Raw genomic sequence first — 22904 nt, 5'->3', positions numbered from 1 at the left:
GCGGTTGCTAAGCCGGGAGGTCACAGAGCGCGGCTCAGCGATTGGGCAGCGACGGGGGAGGGGGGTGGTGATTGGGCGGCGCCCAGGAGGCTCCCGGGTGAGGCGCGGGCGCGCGAGCGGGAGTTCCGGCGGAGGCCCGTGCTGAGGGCCGGCGCCTTCACCATGGCCTCGGCTGAGCTGGACTACACCATCGAGATCCCGGATCAGCCCTGCTGGAGCCAGGGTATGGAACGAGGGTCGGGTCCCATCTTGGGGAGGTAACCTGACGAGTCTCTGGGTCGCAAGCACAGCTGTGACTCCGCCCCTTTCGGAGCCCCGCCCTCTCGCGACCCGCCCCCTCACGGGGTCCTGCAGGTCCTAGACTTGGTCGGGCCCACAGAGTCCCGCCCCGCACAAGCCCCGCCCCGGAGTGGTCTCGGCGTCCGAGTCCCGCCCCTTCCCTGCGGCCTCGGCTCTGTTGGGGGCTTTTTCTGTCTTCTAGGTGGCAGTTCTCAGGTCCGTGCCTTCGTTTCTCTCCTCGAAACTGGAGGCTGCCGAGGGCAGGGGCTGTCCTTCCTTTGTTTGGGGTCAGGCTTCCCACTTCCAGCCTCTCGTCAGCGGTTGTGGCTGGGGGACCCACCCACATTATTTTCCACCCACTGTTTTCCCGGGGGTCCTTGCAGAAGCCCGGGACACGGGACTCATCCCTCCCACTTTCCTTGGCAGTGGTGAACCAAGTAGTCTCTGCCGTCAGGTAGAAGTCGGTTCAGATCCCCTCTTTAGTAGCTAGATGACCTCTGGCAGTTTCCTCATCTGCAAAACGAGGCTACCCATAGTAACCCCCTTTCCAGGGCTGTTGGTTGCACAACTGAGGTAGTTTGTGTGACGGACCCAGCGTAGTGCCTGGCATGGAGTAAGTATAGTTCTTAGCGTTCCTCCTCCCTGGAGTCGTATCATTAAAGAGCAATGTGTAGGAGGCTCCACAAAATGAGTAGCCTGTAGAGCAGGCCTGGGTCCCTGTAGTGAGAGTTGGATTGCAGGCCCAGAGAACGGAAAGTTTGGCGCTGACTGGGAATTTTGATAGAGGAGGCTTGAGGTACTCATCCCAACATGTCCCTCCCTCCTTTGGTCCACACGGCCTTTTCGCCCTCCAGTCTCACTGCCAACCTCTTGTATGGCTACTGGCGATCTTCCTTAATGTAGAGGTTTACTCTTATCACCGCTCTGCCTAAAACCCTTCAGTGGCTCCTTAGGGCCCTCAGGATAAATCAAATTCAGGTTCCTTAAGGGGGCATTCAAAGTCCTTTGCACTTTAGCAGCTCCTGCTTATCTCTTTGATCACAGTGTCCTTCCACTGTTCAATTTGAGTTTTACGTTCTGGCAACCCAAACTGCTTGTGATTCTCCACACACTTCTTGCTTCTCTGCCTCTACTCCTGCTGTTTTCTCTTGCCTGAAATGCCCTTTCCCCTCTGCTGTGTCACACTGTGCCCTTGTCCTTGTCCAGTTCATCATTGAAGGCTTAGCTCTGATGTTTCCTCCTTCAGGAGAGCCTCCCCAGCCCCTTCCCATAGCATCTTGTGTTATTGGTTGGGGTCTAGGAGGAGAGGGCAGCCCCTAGGCTTCCACAGGACAAATGGCCCTAGCTCCTTAGGGCTGTGTATGGTGGTAGAGGGCTTTTGGGCTTATGGGTGTTAAAATACTTTTCAGAAGTTTGGCATCAGGAGAGATGAAGCCAGTTAATATTCTTTTTTTTTTTTTTTAAGATTTTATTTATTTGACAGAGAGAGATCACAAGTAGGCAGAGAGGCAGGCAGAGGTTGGGGGGGTGGGGAGAAGCAGGCTCCTCGCTGAGCAGAGAGCCCAATTCAGGGCTTGATCCCAGGACCCTGAGACCGTGACCTGAGCCGAAGGCAGAGACTTAACCCACTGAGCCACCCAGCTGCCCCGCCAGTTAATATTCTTGCCTGTGGAGAGCCACCAGCTGCAAAGGGCTGGAGCCACCCTTGTGGCTAGGAGGGCAGATGTGGTCTCTCAGCCCATGTGAGCAGCCTGGTGGTCTTGGTTTGCCTCACTTCTATCTCCTACTGGTTTTAGGGCTTTGACAAGTTGTTGAACCTTCCTGGGCCTCAGATTCCTCCATAACAGTGCCTCTTTCATGGGATTGTGAGGGTTTCCGAGACAGTGACTGGGTGTGTGTGCCTGGCATGTCGGTGTATCTCCTCTTCTTGTGGCTCCCCTCACTGCGTCAGGAGGTGGGGTCCTACACTTGGAAGAAACCTCAGGGGGCCATTTAGTTCTTCTAGTGTGGGGGTATTCTGTTGCTTCCAGACCCTTCCCTGACAGGATGCTTCCTCCCAAACATCCTGGCCTGCTGGAGGTAACTGGGATTGTTAGAAAGCACTTCCCTTTCTTGAGCAACTATAGGCCTTCCTGTCATTTCTGTTTTCAGTTCAGTATTTGGTGTGTTCTGGCCGCAGGTTAGTTGCTGGTGCCTGAGAAGTGACTCACACACAGGCTCCATTCAGGGAGCTGTGGTTTTCAGGAGGTGGGAGGATGTATAAGCAGGTGGTTTCACAATGATATGGTAATTGCAGGACGAGAAGGTCGGGGTGGGTGCAACACAGCACCCACCTCTCTTCAGGAGGTCAGCTCATTCCTTCCTCACATCTCTGTTCTCCAAGAGGAATATCCCTAGGGCTGGCAGCTGTCCTTCCTCCGATGTGGTTCTTAGGACGTCCTCCATCTGATTACTTCTCTGGATCAGCTTTAGTTCATCATGTCTTTCCCTCTCAAAGCGCATGCCCCAGAGCTGGGCTGGGGGTTGTAGCCCCCCTCAGCAGGAGATAACAGCACTGTGATCCCCTGAATCTCTTTCCCATCTGCAGAGAGCTCCCTGCAGGCTGACATGGTTTCACATGGGGATAGCCTAGGGGGATCTTGAAGACTGTCTTCTTTTGCATTTGCTGTTTAATGGTATAGAAGTATGTAGGGCAATCATGTTTGGTTTCTGGAATTTCTCTCCCCCACATTTGAACATGAAAACTGCGATGCCCAGCACTGCTGTGAGCTGACAGGCGAGCAGCTGCTGCTGGCATATCGTTACGTAGAAGGCAGCTGCGGATCTAGGGTTGTTCAGAGCCCACGCTGGGCAGCCCTGGATCCTTCTGCTGGGAATCCCACCAGCCAGTATTCGTGACTGCCCATGCCGGTAGAGTAGTCTGTCCACTCCTTTGCTGAAGCTGATCCCTTGACCTGGAATCTCCCTGCATCCTTCTTCCTGACAGTGATCCCTGTCCCCTCCTAATACTCTGTTCCCATCTCATTTTCTTGGGGAAGATTCTATTCTCTTGGCTCCCATAGCAGGGATCCCTGTGGTAGTGCTTTTGATGGTTTTGCTCACTGTTGCTAGGGCCTGGCAAGGATGAGGTGCCAAAGGACCTGAATGGAGTCACTTGGCAGCTCTGTAGGCCTGAGCCAGAGATGCTCGGACATCCCAGGCTGAGGCTAAGCTGCCCCTTCTCCCAGCCAGAGATTGGTTAGCCAAGTGCTTCCCCAGGCCCCTCTTTGGCTTGCTGGCAGCCCAGGAGGCCTTCTTAACAGCATTATATTGCTCTCATGCTTAGTAAACATTTTCAGAAATAATTGATTCACAGAGTCCGGATAAGGGGCCTACCCTTTGAGTACAAGGAAGGCCTTTGGTGGTCACAAAGAGGAGAAGTGGCAGGTTTATTGTGAGCCCAGGTTTTATTGTGAACCTGCTCTTCTGTTAAGCACTTGCGAGAAAAAAGAAAAAAAAAAGAGTGGGGCCAAAAAAAGAAAAGGCCACTTAACCTTCAGGAAGCTTTCACTGGCACCTGGGAAATAGTTTTGAGTGGTTTTGAACACCATGGTGGGCCCTAGTGGTTACTGTGGGCTTCTGGAGAAGAGTGGCCCACTGGACCTAGAGCTTCATAGGGCTGATGGGTAGATGGTGAGCAAAGAAAATGCAGAAGTAGGGGCACTGGGGGAGGACTGAGGTGGTCCCACAGAGCTGTCTCACCAGAGAGGCCTCAGAGGCCCAGGTGAAGAGTAAGTTGGGACTTCATCCTCTCCTTGCCTGTGGGCCCCCCTTTTTTTTAAAAACAGGAGTTTAATTTACAGGCATACCTTGTTTTATTGTGCTTTGCATTATTACACTTCGCAGATGTGGGGTTTTTGTTTGTTTGTTTGTTTGTTTTTGTTTTTGACAGATTGAAGATTTGTGGTAACCTTGCATCAAGCAAGTCTATGGGTGCCATTTTTCCAACAGCATTTGCTCACTTCATGTTTCTGTGTCATATTTTGGTAATTCTCATAATATTTCAGACATTTCCATTATGATTATATTTTTTTATGGGGATCTGTGATCAGTGACCTTTGATGCTACTATTGGCCTTGTTTGGGGGCACCATGAACCCCACCTGTGTAAGACAGTGAACTTAACCAATGATTGTTGTGTGTGTTCTAACTGTTCCACTGACTGGCCATTCCATCGTTTCTCTCCCTCTTCTGGGGCCTCCCTATTCCCTGAGAACACAGTATTGAAATTAGGACAGTTCATAACCCTATAGTGGCTTCTAAGTGTTCAAGTGAAAGGAAGAATCATGAGTCTCTCACTCTAAATCAAAAGCCGGAAATGAGTAAGCTTATTAAAGAAGGACCGTGGAAAGCTGAGAGGTCCTCTTGAACCAAATGGCCAAGTTGCGAAGGCAAAGGAAAAGTTCTTGAAGGAAATCAAAAGTGCCCCTCCAGTGAACATACGAATGTTAAGAAAACAATCTTACTGCTGATGCAGAAAAAGTTTTAGTGGTTTGGATAGAAGATCAAACATTCCCTTAAGCCAGAGCCTAAATCCAGAGCAAGGCCCTCCCTCTCTTCAATCCTCTGAAGGCCAAGAGGGGAGGAAGATGCAAAAGAAAAGCTGGAAGCTGGCAGAGATGGGTTCTTGAGGTTGGAGGAAAGAAGCCATCTCCATAGCATAAAAGTGTAATGTGAAGCAGCAAGTTATGGTGTAGAAACCAGAAGATTTGGCTATGATCTTTCGAAGGTGGCTGCACTAAACAACAGATTTTCAATGTAGAAGAAACAGTCTTGTGTTGGAAGAAGCAGCAATGTAGGACTTTCATAGCTAGAGAGAAGTCAATGCCTGGCCTCAAAGCTTCTAAGGACAGGCTGACTCTCTTGCTAGAAGCTAAGGCAGCTGGTGACTCTTTAAGTTGAAGGCAATGCTCCTGTACCATTCCTAAAATTCTAAGGCCCTTCAGAATTATGATAAGTCTACTCTGCCTGTGCTTTCTGAATTGAACAGCAAAGCCTGGATGCCAGCACATCTGTTTCCAACATGGTTTACTGAATAGTTGAAGCCCACTGTTGAGGACTTCTGCTCAGAAGAAAAGATACTTTTCAAGATATTAGTGTTCATTGACAATGTATCTTCATCACCCGGTCACCCAAGGGCTCTGATGGAGGTATATGATAAGATTAATGTTGTTTTCATGACTGATAGCACAATATCTATTCTGCATCCCATAGATCAAGGAGTAATTTCAACTTAAGTCCTGTTGCTTAAGAAATAGATTTCTTGAGGCTAGAGCTGCCACAGAGTGATTCCTCTGGTGGACCCAGGCAAAGTAAACCAAAAACATTCTGGAAAGGATTCACCATTCTAGACGCCATTAAGATTATTTGTGATTCATGGGAAGAGGTCAAAATACTATCATGAGCAGGACTTCGGAAGAAGGTGGTTCCAGCCCTCACGGGTGACTGACCGGCTGAGCACTTGAGTGGAGGAAGTGACCGCAGATGGGGTGGAAAGAGCAAGAGGACGAGAGTCAGAAGAGGCGCCTGAAGGAGCAGCTGAAGTGCGGCCTTGTCTTGAGAAAACCTGAACAGGTGAGGAGTTACAGCTGATGGAGGAGCAAAGACAGTAGTTTCTGGAGATGGAACCTGCTCCCGGTGAAGACGCTTTGAAGATTGTGGAGATGACAGTAAAGGATTTAGGACACTCCGTAAACTCAGTTGCTGAAGCGGCTTTAGGGTTGGAGAGGACTGAGTCCCCATCTTGAAAGAAGTTCTGCTCTGGGTAAAATGCTATCAAACAGCATCACGTGCTACAGGGAAATTGTTTCCGAAAGGAAGAACCAATCAGTGCAGCAAACTTCCTTGTTGTCTTATTTTAAGAAACCACCACAGCCACCCCAGCCTTCAGTGCCCACCACCCTGACTGGTCAGCAGCCATCAACAGCGAGGCCAGAACCCTCCACAGCGAAAAGATTAGGACTCGCTGAAAACTCAGATGGTGATTGGCATTTTTTTAGCAATAAAGTATTTTTTTCAAAGATTTTACTTATTTATTTGACAGAGAGAATAGGCAGGGAAGCAGGCAGAGAGAGGGGGAAGCAGGCTCCCCGCCGAGCAGAGAGCCCGATGCAGGGTTCAATCCCAGGACCCTGAGATCATGACCTGAGCTGAAGGCAGAGGCTTAACCCACTGAGCCACCCAGGTGCCCCAGCAATAAAGTATTTTTAAAGATTTTATTTTTTAATTTTTTTAAACTAAACTCTACATCCAGTGTGGGGCTTGAACTCACAACCCTTAGATCAGGGGTCCCATATGCTATACTGACTGAGCCAGCCAGTCACCCCAGCAATAAAGTGTTTTTAGATTAAGGTATGTACATTGTTTTTTTAGACAATGCAAGTACATACTTCATAGACCCTGGTATAATGAAAACAACGTTTATATGCACTGGGAAACCAAAAAATTTGTTTGACTCACTTTATTGTGATATTTGCTTTTTGGGGGTAGTTTGGGAACAAGCCCACGTATCTCCAAGGTATGCCTATATTTTTTGGAGTCACAGTCTCTTTCGCACATTAACAGAAACCCTTTCTAATTTGTCTGCTCTATACCAGGTGCCGTCTAGGCTCTGGATTTGAGGTCCAAACCTGGTGGGCTCTTTCCAGGCCTCTTTTCTCTGAGCTCGTGGGGGTCTCTCTTGCCCTTCCTCTGTTGACCGTGTCCTCACATGCCAGGCCTGCCAGGAGCACCTCTCATGATTTTATTAATGGCATCACAATTCCTTGTGAAGGAGGGAGAGGTCTTACTCCGTTTTACATATGAGGACCAGAAACTCCAGGGAGCTGAGGTGTCTTATCCCAAATTACCCCAGATTTCAACTCGAGTTCCACTCCTCAGCTAGTGTGTGTGGATTCCTGTTGCCCTTAGGAAGTGTTGCTTGACTATAGTTTCATTTCTAGGACACAATTAAGGACACACACAAAGAAAGAGGTGTCCAGCAGAGTCCTTTTATAATAGCAAAAATTGGAAACATCATGTCCAATAATGGGAGATTGGTCACCACAAATTATGAAATATTCTATGGTCGCTCTGTAGCCACTAAAAAGAGTGATGTAGAAATATATAAGCTGACAGGGAAAGAGGTTCACAATATATTGCTAAATGGAAGAAAGCAGATTACAAAACAGTGGGATTCCAATTTTATTAGACATTCATTTTCTGCTTTTCTGCAGTACGCACGTGCTGCTTGTGAAGGAATAATAGTATCTGGGGCTCATTGAACTCTTTTCTTTGTGCCAGGTACCATGCTAAGCCCTCCACAGACATTATCTTATTTAATCTACATATTAATAGCCCCATTTTATTTTTTTATTTTTTATTTTTTATTTTTTTTTAAAGATTTTATTTATTTATTTGACAGACAGAGATCACAAGTAGGCAGAGAGGCAGGCAGAGAGAGAGAGAGAGGGAAGCAGGCTTCCTGCGGAGCAGAGAGCCTGATGCGGGGCTCGATCCCAGGATCCTGAGATCATGACCCGAGCCGAAGGCAGCAGCCCAAACCACTGAGCCACCCAGGCGCCCCAAGCCCCATTTTAAAGAAAGATTTTTTTATTTATTTGATACAGAGAGAGAGAGACAGAGAGAGGAGAAATATAAATAGGGGGAGTGGGAGAGGGAGAAACAGACTCCCCGCTGAGCAGGGAGCCCAATGTTGGGGTCAGTCCCAGGACCCTGAGATCATGACCTGAGCCAAAGGCAGTTGCTTAACAACGGAGCCACCCAGGCGCCCCTTAAGAGCCCCATTTTACAGATAAGGAAATTGAAGTTTAAGGAGCTTGCTCAAGGTCTGGTTCATAATTATTCGTGGCAGAGCCAGAGATTTGGACGCAGATAAGGTTTTGTTTTATTTTTATCTTTTGTAAAGTTCCAGTTTTAATTCCAGTTAACATACAGTGTTCTGTTACTAGTTTCAGATGTACAATATAGGAATTTGACACTTCCATAGAGCACCCAGGGCTCATCACGACCAGTGCACTCCTCAGTCCCCGTCATCTGTTTCACCCATCCCGTACCCCACCCTCTGGCAAGCATCAACTTTTTCTCTATCCTTAAGAGTCTGTTTCTTGGTTTGTCTCTCTCTCTTGAATTCAGATATGGTTTTATAAAGTATGTACTGTGCTACTTTCCTAGGCTCTTATTTCAAAAGTAAAAAAAAATTATAAAGTAAATTATATATAAATATATAAATATGGGAACTGTTGAGCACCCGACTGGCTCAGTCAGTAGAATATGTGATTCTTGATCTTGGAGTTGTGAATTCGAGCCCATGCTGGGGGTAGAGTTTACTTAAAGAAAAAATAAATACCGGACGTAGGTACGTGAGATTCTAGAAAGTTTTGCTGGGGAGTAGAGGACACTGAGGATCCTTTTATTCTTTGCATTTTAAAAAGAAAACATAGGTTCTTTGCATTTTCATTCTGACTTACAGATAAAAAGCATGTATGGTGCTGTATACCCTTATTCCCTGTCAGCCTTTCCTTTGTCTTCTCTACATGCCCCTGGGATATACACAATCTAATCTATGTGTTAGTTTTATGACTTGAACTGTTGTACAATATGTGTATCTGTAATTCTTCTATTATTGGTGTCAGTATTGTTTTGTTGAGAAATCCTAGAGGACAGGGAGATTGTGAGATTAAATTGTTTTGTGGGTGCTCAAGAATCACCAGGGATGAAAAGAATACTTCTGCCTTACCAAGGGGCTAAAATAATATTTTAACTCTCGTTGCAAAAGTGATAAAATGTTGATTTTAGAAAGTGGGTGAAAAAAAAATCATGAAAAAACAATTGCATGTAGTCCCAGAAATAATTGCTATTAGTATTTGATGTGTTTTTTTCTATGCATAAATATGTATGTGTGTGTATATATGTAAATATATATGTACCTATAAATATATATGTATATATTTTTAAAGATTTTATTTATTTATTTGACAGAAGTCACAAGTAGGCAGAGAGGCAGGTAGAGCGGGGCGGGGAGCAGGCTCCCCGCTGAGCAGAGAGCCTGATGTGGGGCTCGATCCCAGAGCCCTGGGATCATGACCTGAACTGAAGGCAGAGGCTGTAACCCACTGAGCCACCCAGGCGCCCAGCACCTATAAATAAATAAACACACACACACACACACACACACACACACACACATTCTGTTGTATATGCTGCTTTTCAACGTGCTTTTTCACTTAATGTATTACTAATTTTTTAAAAGATTTTAAAGTAATCTCTATAGCCACCATGGGACTTGAACTTAAAACATCGAGGTCAGGAATTGCATGCTCTACAGACCGAGTGAGCCAGGCAACCCTATTATTATTAATTTTTAAAAATAATAGCATTATTGAACTATAATTCATATACCATAAAACTCACCCTTTTAAGCTTGTATTGTTTTTTAGCATATTCACAGAATTGTGCAACCGTCACCAGTAACTCCAGAACAGTCTCCCTCACCTCAGAAGAAACCGTATACCCATTAGTAGTCACGCCCCACCCCCCTTTAGCTCCTTGTAACCACTACTCAACTCCTCTGTGGATCTACCTATTTTGGACATTTTATATAAATAGAATCATGTTATATATAGTCTTTTGTGGCTGGCTTCTTCTACTTAACATAGATTTTCTTTCTTTTTTTTTTTTTAAGATTTTATTTATTTATTTGACAGAGAGAAATCACAAGTAGACGGAGAGGCAGGCAGAGAGAGAGGGAAGCAGGCTCCCTGCTGAGCAGAGAGCCCGATGCGGGACTCGATCCCAGGACCCTGAGATCATGACCTGAGCCGAAGGCAGTGGCTTAACCCACTGAGCCACCCAGGCGCCCCTTAACATAGATTGATCTATGTTGCAGCCTGTGTTGGCACATCATTGCTCTTTTTTTTTTTTTTAAAGATTTTATTTATTTATTTGACAGACAGAGATCACAAGTAGGCAGAGAGGCAGGCAGAGGGAGATCAGGGAAGCAGGCTCCCTGTGAGCGGAGAGCCTGATGTAGGGCTCCATCCCAGGACCCTGGGATCATGACCTGAGCTGAAGGCAGAGGCTTTAACCCCCTGAGCCACCCAGGTGTCTCCTTCATTGCTTTTTTTAATGACCAAATAGTATTTCATGGTATGGCTGTTCCATATTACTGATAGGCATTTGGATTGTTCCTACTTGGTGGCTCTTATGAATACCTGTGGCTCTGAACATTTGTGTTCAGGTTTTTGTGTGGACACATGCTTTCACTTCTCTTAGGTGTGTGTTTACCCAGTAATAGAAGTGCTGAGTCCTGTGGTTTTTTTTTTTTTTTTTTTAAGATTTTATGTATTTATTTGTTAGAGAGAGAGAGATAAAGATAGAAGCACAAGCAGTGGGGGGATTCCTGGATGGCTCAGTTGGTTGAGCCGCTGCCTTCAGCTCGGGTCATGATCCCAGAGTCCTGGGATCAAGTCCCATATCTGGCTCCCTGTTCAGGGGGGAGCCTGTGTCTCTCTCTGCCTCTGCGTGCCCCTCTGCCTGCTTGTGTTCTCTCTCTCTCTCTCTGACAAATAAATAAATAAAATCTTTAAAAAAAAAAAAAAAAGAAGCACAAGCATGGGGAGCAGCAGGCAGAGGGAGAAGCAGGCTCCCCGCTAAGCAGGGAGCCTGTTTCGGAACTCCATCCAGGGACCTTGGGATCATGCCCTGAGCCAAAGCAGATGCTTAATTGACTGAGCCATCCAGGCGTCTTGGGTCCTGTGGTAACTTGATGGTTAATTTTTTTCTTAGGAACTGCCGAACTGCTTTCTAAATGTACCTTTTTGTGTTCTCACCCGTAGTGTATGAGGGTCTGATCTCTCCACGCCCTCATCAACACTTGTTACTACCTGACTTTTTGATTATAGCCATCCTCATGGGTATAACATGGGACCTCACTGCAGTTTTCATCTTCATTTCCATAAGGACTGTGATGTTGAACATCTTTTCATGTGCTGTTCATTCGTCTCTTTTCTTTGGAGAAATGTGTATTCACATCCTTTGCCCATCTTTTTTTTTTTTTTTAAAGATTTTATTTATTTATTTGACAGAGATCACAAGTAGGCAGAGAGGCAGGCAGAGAGAGAGAGGAGGAAGCAGGCTCCCTGAGACCCAGGACCCTGAGATCATGACCTGAGCCGAAGGCAGCGGCTTAACCCACTGAGCCACCCAGGCGCCCCCTTTGCCCATCTTAATCGGGTTGTCTTTTTATTGTTGAATTGTGAGAAGTTTTTGGTATATGCCAGATACAGACCCCCTATCAGATATATTATTTACAAATATCTCCTCCCATTCTGGGGGTTGTTCCTTTCACTTTTTTGATGGTGTCCTCTGAAGTACAAATATTTTGAATTTTGACAAAGTCCCAATTTATCTTTTTTTTTTTCTTTTAGTCCTTGAACTTTTGGTCATGTCCAAGAAACCTTTGCTTAATGCCAGGCCGCAAAGATTTACTCCTGTGTTTTCTTTGAAGGGTTTTATTAAAGGTTTTAGCTCTTACGTGTGTGTCTCTAGTTTGCTTCATGTATTATCAAATATTTCCATATGATTAAACATTTTTCTTTCTTAGAATTGCTATGTCAAAGATGGCATGCTTTTGAGATTTTTGATCCATGTTCCAAAACTACTCTTGTCCCTGTCCTTTCCCCCCATCTTCCTACCTGTCTTCCGCTGTTGGGGTTCAGGCCTTTGCCTTCCCTGGCCTTGCGTGTTACTGCAGCCTCCTCCCCAATCCCAGTGGAGTCTAACCCAGTCTGGTGATTGGGGGTGGGGGATAAAAAGGGGTTGCCAGAGCCCTTGGGGGAGGCTTCCTGGAAGTGAACAGTGAGCCAACTCAGCAGGTGGAGCGGGCATTAGCCAGAAATAAACATGGAGTGGCGGCACACTGGGCTGGGGAGTGAGGAGCACGTGCGAGGTCCTGGAGATGGGAGCAGGGTGGCTGGCGATGGGAGCGGGGTGGTGTCGGGGTCCAGAGAGATGGATGCTGGCTCTGCCACTTCCTGGCTGCATGTTCTTGGGGAGAGTGGCTTACTCTCTCTGTGTTTTAGTTTTCTCATCTGTGAAATGGGAACAGTAGTACCTAATTCCTAGGATGGTTTAGGACCCAATGAGGAAGCATATATGGGGGCTCTGGCCGTCGTGGGGGGGGGGTCCCTGAGGAGGAGGAGGAAGCGAAAGAGGTCAGAGTGGATCTATTGATGGGCAAAGACAGCTATGTGTACACATTTGGAGCTTAGGTGGTAGAGACTTGGTTCAGCCTGGGGGCTTGGGTTTTGTTACCCAGGGTGCTGGCTGGGGCAGTGGTTACAAGCTGGTCTCAAGACCACTTGGTTTGGGATTCCAGTTTCACGGGTTATTAGTTGTGTGACCTTGAGCCAGTTATCTGTTATCTCTGTGCCTTAAGTTGTTCATCAGCAAAATGAGAATAATCACAGTACATTGTTCATGGGATCATTGTAAAGTTTGGTGAATTGACACACAAAGGGCTCAGAACAGTGCTCGAGGCGAAACGCTCTTGTCCCTATTACCATCGCTGTTTTTCTTGGTGATGGGGAAAGAGGGGGAGAAAAGAGCTGGAAGGAGATGTGGACTTCAAGAGGTTTGTGGTGGCTTAGGAAGTGGATTTGATTGCCTGCACCGAGTCGTGGGAAGTCCTGGAACATGAATGAGAGGTAGAGCCAGAGCCCAAGTCTTATCCCCAAGGGGCAGCAGCCGGAGGCCCTGAGATGTCAGCCACGGGAGGGAACCAGGTGATCTGGTCAGTGGAATAAGCACAAAAGAACAGGGGCTTTTATAAGAGGATGGAGGAATCGTGATCTGGATGTGGCAATAAATAACAGTGGCCATAACAATTACTTGTATTACTCTGGAAAGGGCAGTGGGTATCAAGAAGAATGCTAGCTCTTTGTCCTTGGATCCATCCTTCTCTTGGCAGCCCCAGGTTCATTCCAGCACGTTTCTCCTGCGTGCCTGAATGGGCCAGCTACAGGGCTGGGCACTGGGGATGGAGTGACAAACATGCCACGCTCAGCGCCTGCCTTCACAGAGCCTACTGGATAAAGGGAGAGACAGACATTAAATCATCCTACAAGTCATTAATCAATCCAGATTGGATCCTGCCACTTTCCCAATTCCAGAATTGTCCTTTGCTCTTGGAATAAAATCCCAACTCCTACGCATGGCATAAACGACCCTGCAGGATGGGACCCCAGTGCCACTCTCGGCAGCTCTCGAAACCACTGTCGTTCCTCTCCCCGGCTTTGAGCCCCCAGGACTGCTTGCTGGGCTTTACACCAACCCCAGCATCTCCAGAGCCTCCTGCCCCCACCCATGGCCTCTCTCCACCTGGTGTGTTTGTACTGGGCCTCCAGGGTAGCCAGCACGTGTGTCTTCCTCTGGGGGGCCTTCCCAGTCGCCAGTACTCTCAGCCTCGTTGCCAGAGCATCTTGGACTTTCCGGGTTATAGCACTTGAAATCTAGAATCAGAGCGGGCAGCACGGCTCCGGTGGGAGGATGAGGGCTGAAGTTAGGAATGAGTAGAGAGAGTGGGGCCCCAGGATGAGATTGTGTGGGGGTAATGGGAGATTTCCAAGGGCAGGAAGAGCAGCTGCAGCTCAGGGGCCGCCTCGAGTGCCTGGCTTGAATGGAGGGACGCGTTCCCGCCCATGATGAGCAGTACGGAAAGGCTGGGCTCTGGGACTGGGCGTTGTGTTCAGGGTGTCCATATTCCGAGAGTTTCTTCGTGGAAATGCCTCTCTGGGGAAGAGTCATTCCTCCCTGAGTTGGTGAAACCTGGGCATCTGTAAAACCTGGTGGAGCAGAAGGGAGTTTCATGTCCAGGGGCAGGTCAGAGGGTCTGCAGAAGCTGTTCAAACCTTCCCCAACCAGAGTGCACCATCATGGCCCATTGCAGGCTGACCTTAACTTCAGGAGGCCGCCAGGGGGTGTGGCGTCCCTTGGCTGCCTTTTCTGGGTTGGAGATAAACGCTGAAGCCTTTTGCTATGTCTTGGTGGTGGCCCAGGAGGGGACCACTGTAGGCTGGGGGAGGGGAGACTGTGCTCAGTCATGGGCACGGAGGTCAGAGAGCCTCCCTGGGGCAGGTCTCAGGAATCGAGTTCCTGGATCTCAGAAGTTCAAAGGCAGATCCAAGTGGGTGGCTGTTGATGGCTACCCCTGAGGCTGCTGCAGCCCAAGCTTCAGGGGCAGTCATCCTGAGCAGGGTGGGCTAGGGCCCAGGGAGGCCTAGACGCCTTTCTGCCAGAAGGGCCAGGACAGCGGAAGAGCTGCCCTAGCAGGGGATGGGGACACCAAGCCGGGAAAGGTGGTGCAAATGTTTGGAGTGGCCTGAGTTAGATCTGTGGGACCATCTCCCTCCCCCTAGGGCCAGGCAGGCATCAGGGGAGCCTGGGAGTGCTGGCACTGAGCACAGGCAGCTCCTGCTCCAGGCTGAGTTGCAACCCAGCCTGGGATGCCCCTGGGGGCAGGCCGTTAATCTCTGAAGGCCAGAGTCACCACTGCTGGAGAGCAGGAACATTGAACTTTTCAATCATGTTAATTTCCACAGGAAATTGTTGTCTTCCTTTTGTCCAAAGGTTAGTGATTTATATTTACCATCCTCTTAACTAGCCTTGAAATTTACTGTTGCCAGGTCACCACCAGCATCCATAAATCTCAAGGTGGCCGCTGAGCAGAGACAAGGGGCTTGGTAGTGGGAAGGGCACACCCTGGCCCTTGTGGGAGGGCAGATAACTAGGAGTGAACAGTCCTGGCGCTGAAGTCCCCCTGAGTGCGTGGGTCCTTACTTGGCGGGGGAAATGAGATGAGGTTTGACCAAACAAGGCTGCAGGGAAGCTTCTGGGAAAGTAGCCATGGAGGAAGCAGCTGGCTTGTGCCTTGGCACATCACTGAAGGAGACATTGCTTCTAGTTGGGGACAGTGCCGGTGGCACAGAACATCTTAAGTGGGTTAGTTAGGATGGGGAGCAGGGGCCAGATTCCCAGCTGTACACTTCCTGGATGACCTTAGGCCAGTAACTTAACCACTCTGTGCCCCAGTGTTGTCATCTTCAGTAATATTCCTTGCAGTGTTGTTATGAGTGTTAAGTCTTGGCAAATATTGGCAATGATTATTCTCTGGCAGGAGAGGGCGGGTGGTTTAATGTGGTCCTTCAGAGTCTGTCTGCTCTACCTCCCTCTTGGCACTGTCCCATCCTTTTCTCCTTTTAAGATCTCCTTCTTCTAACTGCTTGTGAAATTAGAATAGGGCTGGCAAACTTTTTCTGTAAAGGGCCATAAGTATTTTAGGCTTTGCGAACCGTAGGGTCCCTGTTGCCATGAGTCATCTCTGCTGTTTTAACATGAAAGCAGCTACACACAGGAAGTAAATGAATGAGCATGGCTGTGTTCCAATAAAACTTTCTTGTAGACGATCAAACTTAAATTTCATATAACTTTCATGTGTCACAAAATATTAGTTCTTTTGATTTTTTTAACCATTTAAAAATATAAAAACCATTATTCTTTTTAGTGTGCGGTTCATACAAAACTAGAGCATGGGCCACATTTGGCCCATGGCTTGTAGTTTGCTGACCTCTGGATTAGAAAGTGACATTGCATGGAGGAAGTTCTCACTTTTCTCGCCTGAGCTATGTCTTTGAGTTACGAAAGAAAGGTGCCCTCATGTGGGTTTTTCCAGTGACCCTGCATTGCCTCCTGAGAGGCCTAAATGCCACTTGAGGCGGGATAGAGGAGGGAGCCCTGTGGGGACCCGAGGCGCGGGCACTGGCAGGATATGCCAAGGTCTGGCATCTGTTGCTTCCCTGCCTGCAGCTAGATTGGCTCTGGATTGGCCAGTCATCCTCACCCCGTGTGCCACCACTCGTGCTGACAGTCCCCTCATGTCTCTGTTTCAGAGAACAGCCCCAACCGAAGCAGGAAGGAGGCGGGGATGCGACAGCCTTTGGTGATTCTCTTGGGCTGGGGTGGCTGTACGGACAAAAACCTTGCCAAGTACAGCGCCATCTACCACAAAAGGGTGAGTACTGCAGGCTTGTGGACACCACGCCCCGGGGGGCATTGCCACCTGTGGCCTCTCTGAGCTCAGGGGCTGCAGGGACTGCTGAGCACCAATGTGACAGGCCTGGTACAGAGAACAGCCTGTGAGGAAGGCGCTGGGGTTATGGGGACTCTGGCAGGATTATCCCTCCTTTGCTGTCAGCTCTGTGGCCGGGTCTGTCTCCTTCAGCCCCCTGACCTGCTTCCTCATCCTTCCTCCCCAAACTCCTCGGTGGGCAGCCCAGCCCCAATGTGCTCCCAGCTGTGGAGTCGGCCCAGACCTCAAGTCTGTTGTTGCCCAGATGGGCAGCAAGAGCCTGGGCTGAGAGTGCGGGGCACAGTGAGTACCCCCAGGATATTCTCCATTTTCTGACCAGGTGAGTTTCTGTCTTGGGGTTGACATGGCACCTTCACATTCCCGTGGCAGGAGAGCCTCTTGGAAAAGAGATTCAGGCTGGAGGTCTTTTGGCTTCTTAGGCTACCCCAAGAGTTGGATGTAGAGCTTATGGCAATTGGAGAGAGCCCTAGGAAGGCCTGGTTATATTTTGGAAGCCTCTTTTACATCTGTGGCTTCTGGCCTGGCCCTGCCCTCCTCAGCAGAGAGACGCCAGTGGGGACAGCCCTCGTTGCCACCTGGAAGCCCGGGGCCAAGAAGGAGTGGGGATCTCCAGTGGTCAGCCAGTGCCCCCAGCCCCTTGCCTCAGTCTCCCTCCACTGACCACCATCTGCACTGGGCCTGAAGGGGGTGTGGCCCTGGAGTGGGAGAAGGGTTGGGGGCAAAATGTTGTTCTGAGCCTTGTTGGCTGGGGGAATGGCCTTGCGTTGGGCATAGTTTCAGCTACTTCTGAATTCCACTCACTGGGCCAGGCTTGTTTGTCTGCTTCGCCATTGGACTAAGACCCCTGAGGGCAGGTGGAAGAATAGGAATAGGTGAGTGTGGCCAGAACAGAGAACGAAGGAAAGGGCAAATGTCAAGAGAGGAGGGGGGCTTTGGGGGAGGGTGTGGGGCTAGATTTCAAGGAAGGCAGCAGGGTTGAGTTGGCAGGGCTGGCAGAGGGCTCCTCTGGGAAAGGAGGGGGTTCAGGACAGCATGCGTGTGGAGAAAAAAATGTTCCAACTCCAAACTCCTGATACTAGATTATTTAAAAGAAAGTAAAAATACCAGATCTACCACCTAGAGATGACCTCTCTTTACTCATTCATGCCCATCCTTTCAGCTTTTCTCTGTGTGTAACTTTTCTTTACCTAACAAGATCTATTGAATATACTTAAAAAAAAAAAGATTTTATTTATTTATTTATTTGACAGAGACAGACAGCGAGAGAGAGGGAGCACAGGAAAGGGGAGGGGCAGAGGGATAAGCAGGCTCCCTGTGGAACCGAGCAGCTGAGCAGGGAGCTGGATTGTGGGGCTTAATCCCAGGACCCTGGGATCATGACCTAAGCCGAAGGCAGACGCTTAATGACTGATCCACCCAGGTGCCCCATTTACTTTTTTTAAGAAGATTTTATTTATTTGTGAGAGAGAGAGAGAGCACAGGCAAGGGGAGAATGGCAGAGGGAGAAGAAGGCTCCCTGCTGAGCAAGAAGCATGATGTGGGACTTAATCCCAGGACCCCAGGATCGTGATCTGAGCCAAATGCAGACACCTAACCGACTGAGACATCTAAGCATTCCAATTTTTCAAAATACTGTTTTGCATCATGCTTTTTCTCAGATCCTGATCTCAACCGTGCTTAATCTGTTTTCTTCTCCTTGAGTTCGCAGTCCATATTCAGATGCTCTACAGTCCCCAAAATGTCCTTTATAGCTGATTTGCCCAAACTAGGATCCAATCTAGATTACCCATTGGATCTAGTTACTTTGTTCCTTAAGGCTCTTTTTATTTATTTATTTTTTTAAGATTTATTTTTAAGTTATCTCTACACCCAGCATGGGGCTAGCAGAGAATATATCCAGGAGTGTGTGATCCCGAATCATGCTAGAAGGAAAGTATGATGGGTGCTAAGAGGTGTTGTGTGATTTGGCCAGTTTGGGAGAGCATGGGTGACCTTGGTGAGAACAGGGCAGGGAAGTTAGTAGGAGGGGACCAGGTGAAGAGGGCAGGTGTCAAAGATTGTCTTGGAAGGTGGCGAGAGCGTGGGATAGAGTTAGAGGAGAACACAGTGTAATGGCAGAGACTTCTTAAAAAATAATTTTATTTGAGAGACAGTGTGCATGTGGGGGGTGGAAGGGGAAGGGGCAGAGGGAGAGGAGGGCGAGTCTTAAGCAGACTCCCTGCTGAGTGCAGAGCTCTAGTTGTGAGGCTGTTTCGGGACCTTGAGATCACAACCTGAGCCAAAACCAAGAGTCGGATGCTTAACCGACTGTGCCATCTGGGTGCCCTGAGGCTTTAAAAAATTTTTTTTAAATGATATTGGTTTGTCAGGAATTGAGAGAGATAGAGGAGGAGACTGAAAATACAGGAGAGGGAGGCAAAGACCCACGGCAGGACTGCGGGTTCCAGTGTGCCCAGAGATGGAGATCTGCTTGGCTGGGGGGTGGGGGAGAAACTGGGATGTGACCTGCAGAGACTTCTAGGAGCATCTGACTGGGGAGGTGGCAGCAGAGATGTGGGCACCTGGGAAATCTCAACATGAGGCCCAGACCTGTGGGCACAGGGAAGCTGGGTACACATGTGCCCTTCCCTGGGAGTGCTGGGGCCGCAGAGGGTATGTTCCGCATGTGCCCTCATAGGTGACGCGGGGTTGGAGGGCACACACCGTGTTATATCCTCATAGATGGCGTGTTGACAGGAATTGCTGTTTATGTCTCCATGTGAATGCTCCCGGTCAAGAGTGTGTGTGTGTTTGTGTGTGTGTGTGTGTGTATTCTTGAAGAGAGTGTAGCATGTCACTGTTTACCTGCCAGTGGTATGTGTGCACATAGGTGTGTCTTGTCGGCTGTGGCTTTGTTGTGTACTTACATATGGTGTGGCGGGTGCACGAGTGAGTGGTGGGTGCCACATGCCTCTGTGTCCGTGGCATACGAAATGGGTGGGCTTTTGCTGGGTTCTTGGAGTTGCGTGTACGGCCGTGTGATGTGGGAGTGTGTTTGCATTTGTGGGAAATGCTGTGTCTTGGTTGGGGAGGGTTGGGGCGAAGATCTTTCAAGTCCCACTGGGAAGTGTGAACAGAGCATTTTATTAACTCTCCCCAGATCCTGACTGGCCAGGTGGCATCACTGGCCCCTCTGCAGAGTCTGGGGAGGGGGGCTTCGGCACGCCAGGGCCCCAGTGAGAATAGTGCCAGGAGGAGTTGGGGACAGGTGTCAGACTGGAGTCAGGGACAGGGGTGCAGTGAGGGGGCTGACGGCAGGGTTATGTTAGCTGACCATTTGGTTTCGCTCTGCGTCACTCAAGGCGGTTCTCGTTATTACTCTTGCCGCCACTGATGGCTGCTGCTGTTGGTTGACTTTGTGCAGGGTGCTGTATGGGGCACTTGAGGTGTGTGTTTTCATTTGGTCTTCACCATAGCCCACAAGGTGGACGTTATTCCAGTTTATAGTTGGAAGGTACAGGCCCAGGATGGTGACGCAATTTGCTTTTCGCCCCTACTGTTAACAGTGGTGCCAGGAATCAAAGCCAGACCTGTGTGACCCCAGAGCCCACCTAACTCAGATTCCACTGATAGAGGGCCCTCTATCTCTTGAGCAGGACAGTGAGAGGGGATTAGCATTCAGGCAATGGCATTGGCTGCCTTTTCTTTTTTTTTTTTTTTAATAAACATATAATGTATTTTTATCCCCAGGGGTACAGGTCTGTGAATCACCAGATTTACACACTTCACAGCACTCACCATAGCACATACCCTCCCCAATGTCCATAACCCCACCGCCCCCTCCCAACCCTCCTCCCCTCAGCAACCCTGTTTGTTTTGTGAGATTAAGAGTCACTTATGGTAAAAAAAAAAAAAAAATCACTTATGGTTTGTCTCCCTCCCAATCCCATCTTGTTTCATTTATTCTTCTCCTATCCCTTTAACCCCCCCATGTTGCATCTCCACTTCCTCATATCAGGGAGATCATATGATAATTGTCTTTCTCCGATTGACTTATTTTGGCTGCCTTTTCTAACTGACATAGGAGAGGATCTGTCTGGAAATTTTGAGGCATGCTTGACCCAGGCATGAAGGGGTACATGAAATTGGCTCAGATTTTAGAATTTGAGGAATAACAGTGTTTATCATATTTGGAATTTCAAGGCGAGTGGGAGGAGCGATCCCAGGCCTTAGAACCAGAGAAATTGGGGTGCCAGGCCCCTGTGCCAGAGAGCACTTGATGTGGGTCCAGCTCACGAGTGGCCTCTGGTGGTCAAGGCTGGGGCATGCAGGCTGCATCTTGTGTCGGATTTTATGGGGGCAGCTCCTTGTGCCTGGGAGGGTGGGGATGGCGCAGAGCAGAGTCACTGCAGCCAGGTATGGCCAAGCAGTAAGGCCTTAAATATGCCAGAGTTGAGCAGATGAGGTGCAAGGGGGAAGGTGGGAGAGAGACAGGGCACGGGCCAGAGATGGCTCCCGGCCTTACAGACCGTGCCAGGCTGAGTGGCTGTAGCCAGCATGAAGTGATTATTCCACAACTGGGCCTCGATTGTACCTTGCACTCTGGAAGGCCCCAGTGTCTGTGAGTGGTGAGCTGGTGCTTGGAGCACCCGTAGGCTTATGGGCCGCCGGCAGTCAGAGCTGCGGGACATCTCTGACCCTAGCTTGGACTTCCCCCTCCCCCACCCACAACCTACCCCTATCCCTGAGGACCGACCTGGCCTCTCTCCTCTCCCCAGGGCTGCATCGTGATCAGATACACAGCCCCATGGCACATGGTCTTCTTCTCCGAGTCCCTGGGCATCCCTTCACTTCGTGTTTTGGCCCAGAAGCTGCTTGAGCTCCTCTTTGATTATGAGGTGGAGAAGGAGCCCCTGCTCTTCCATGTCTTCAGCAATGCCGGCGTCATGCTCTACCGATATGTGCTGGAGCTCCTGCAGACCCATCGGCGCTTCTGCCACCTGCGTGTGGTGGGCACCATCTTTGACAGCGGCCCTGGTGACAGCAACCTGCTGGGGGCTCTTCGGGCCCTGGCGGCCGTCCTGGAGCACCGGCCTGCTGTGCTGCGCCTGCTGCTCCTGGCAGCCTTCGCCCTGGTGGCAGTCCTGTTCCACGTCCTGCTCGCCCCCCTCACAGCCCTCTTCCATACCCACTTCTATGACAGGCTACTTGATGCGGCCTCTCGCTGGCCTGAGCTCTACCTCTACTCCAGGGCCGACGAGGTGGTCCTGGCCAGGGACGTGGAACGCATGGTGGAGGCACGCCTGGCGCACCAGGTCCTCGTGCGCTCCGTGGACTTTGTGTCATCTGCGCATGTCAGCCACCTCCGTGATTACCCTACTTACTACACCAGCCTCTGCGTAGACTTCATGCGCAGCTGTGTCCACTGCTGAGCTCCTTGCTCCACTCACCCAACTCCTCTCTGCTCCAGAAATAAACGCCCCACACCTCCCCACAACCTCTGTCCGTGGGTGGCGGGGTCCTCTCCTGCTTCAGCTTCATGACAGCCCTCTGGGACTCTGTGGTCCCACGAGGAGAGAACTCCCACTGAATCCCAGCAGCCTCTGCCCCAGGAATGGTTTCTTCCAGGATCCTAGGGGTGGGAGTGCCTGGACAGGTTTCCGTGGGAATCTTGCCCTGGCTATGTTTGGACAGGCATGGGTCAGGCTGTGGATGCCTGGAGCTCTTAGGCCAGGTAGGGCCCACAGAGTGGGGAAGGTGGGGCTGTTGAGGAGTCCCAGCTTTGATCCTTAACTTCTTGAAAGGCAGGTGAGCTTTGAGTAGTGGTGCCAGAGGACAGGGTCAGGCTGGTGCAGGGGACTAGGATTTCTGCTCCCAAGCCCCACAGCATGACGCGACATCCGCATAGACCCCACTTGGTAGTTGATGTAGAGAGACTTCTCTCACCTCACCGCTGGAGAGAGGGGAGCTGATGACGTGCAGGTGGTAGGCCTGCTGGGATCCACAACGCTTTGCTGGGAAGATATTGGTCCAGGAAGGCTGCAGGGTGTCTGACAGGCAGCTGGAGTGAGGAGTAGGAAGACAGTGGTGCCATATAGGACCTGGGACAAGCTAAGTTGGTAGCCCTGGAGACCAGGGCCGGGGCGAGGACTCCTTCATCTCCTTAAGAGACTCACTTGGATCATCTCCAGGCTGGAGAGGTGGCTTCAGCCCGAGTTCTCTACCTTCTCCTGTTCTTTAAGTCCCTGTTGCACAATGCTGGCACATAGTAGGTATTCAATAAACATGCTGACTGAATGAGCTCACTGTGACATTCAAGGGACTTGGGTGGGGGACAGGGATGGGCTTTGTAAGTTTGACAGGCAGTGAAGGAGATGGCTGGCCAGGCTCAGGGTGGGAGCTGACGCTTGATATTCTCAGGACTGACAGCCCCTCTGGCTCCAGAGCCGAGCTCAGTCTGCATC

The 22904-nt window shown here is 49.5% G+C and overlaps 1 protein-coding gene across 1 annotated transcript; it reads left to right on the top strand.

Annotated features, from left to right (window-relative positions):
* The first annotated feature begins 60 nt into the window (after window positions 1-60).
* On the top strand, window positions 61-22737 carry TMEM53 (transmembrane protein 53). The gene is made up of 3 exons (XM_004740490.3): window positions 61-223; window positions 16262-16383; window positions 21219-22737. Exons 1-3 carry the CDS (start codon window positions 163-165, stop codon window positions 21870-21872), a joined length of 837 nt encoding a protein of 278 aa, XP_004740547.2. The 5' UTR covers window positions 61-162; the 3' UTR covers window positions 21873-22737.
* The last annotated feature ends 167 nt before the right edge of the window (window positions 22738-22904 follow it).

This window comes from Mustela putorius, unplaced genomic scaffold (assembly GCF_011764305.1).
Source record: "Mustela putorius furo isolate JIRA1106 unplaced genomic scaffold, ASM1176430v1.1 tig00003853_pilon_pilon_pilon, whole genome shotgun sequence".
NCBI classification, from domain to species: Eukaryota; Metazoa; Chordata; class Mammalia; order Carnivora; family Mustelidae; genus Mustela; species Mustela putorius.
Note: the sequence above shows the minus strand (reverse complement) of the source record. Positions and strands in the feature narration are given on the sequence as shown.

Excerpts from the sequence above, each read along its gene's own strand:
- TMEM53 (XM_004740490.3), top strand. The coding sequence starts at position 163 with ATGGCCTCGGCTGAGCTGGACTACACCATCGAGATCCCGGATCAGCCC. Across the intron at positions 224-16,261 it reads TCAGCCCTGCTGGAGCCAGG|AGAACAGCCCCAACCGAAGC; the intron begins GTATGGAACGAG and ends TCTCTGTTTCAG. Across the intron at positions 16,384-21,218 it reads GCGCCATCTACCACAAAAGG|GGCTGCATCGTGATCAGATA; the intron begins GTGAGTACTGCA and ends TCCTCTCCCCAG.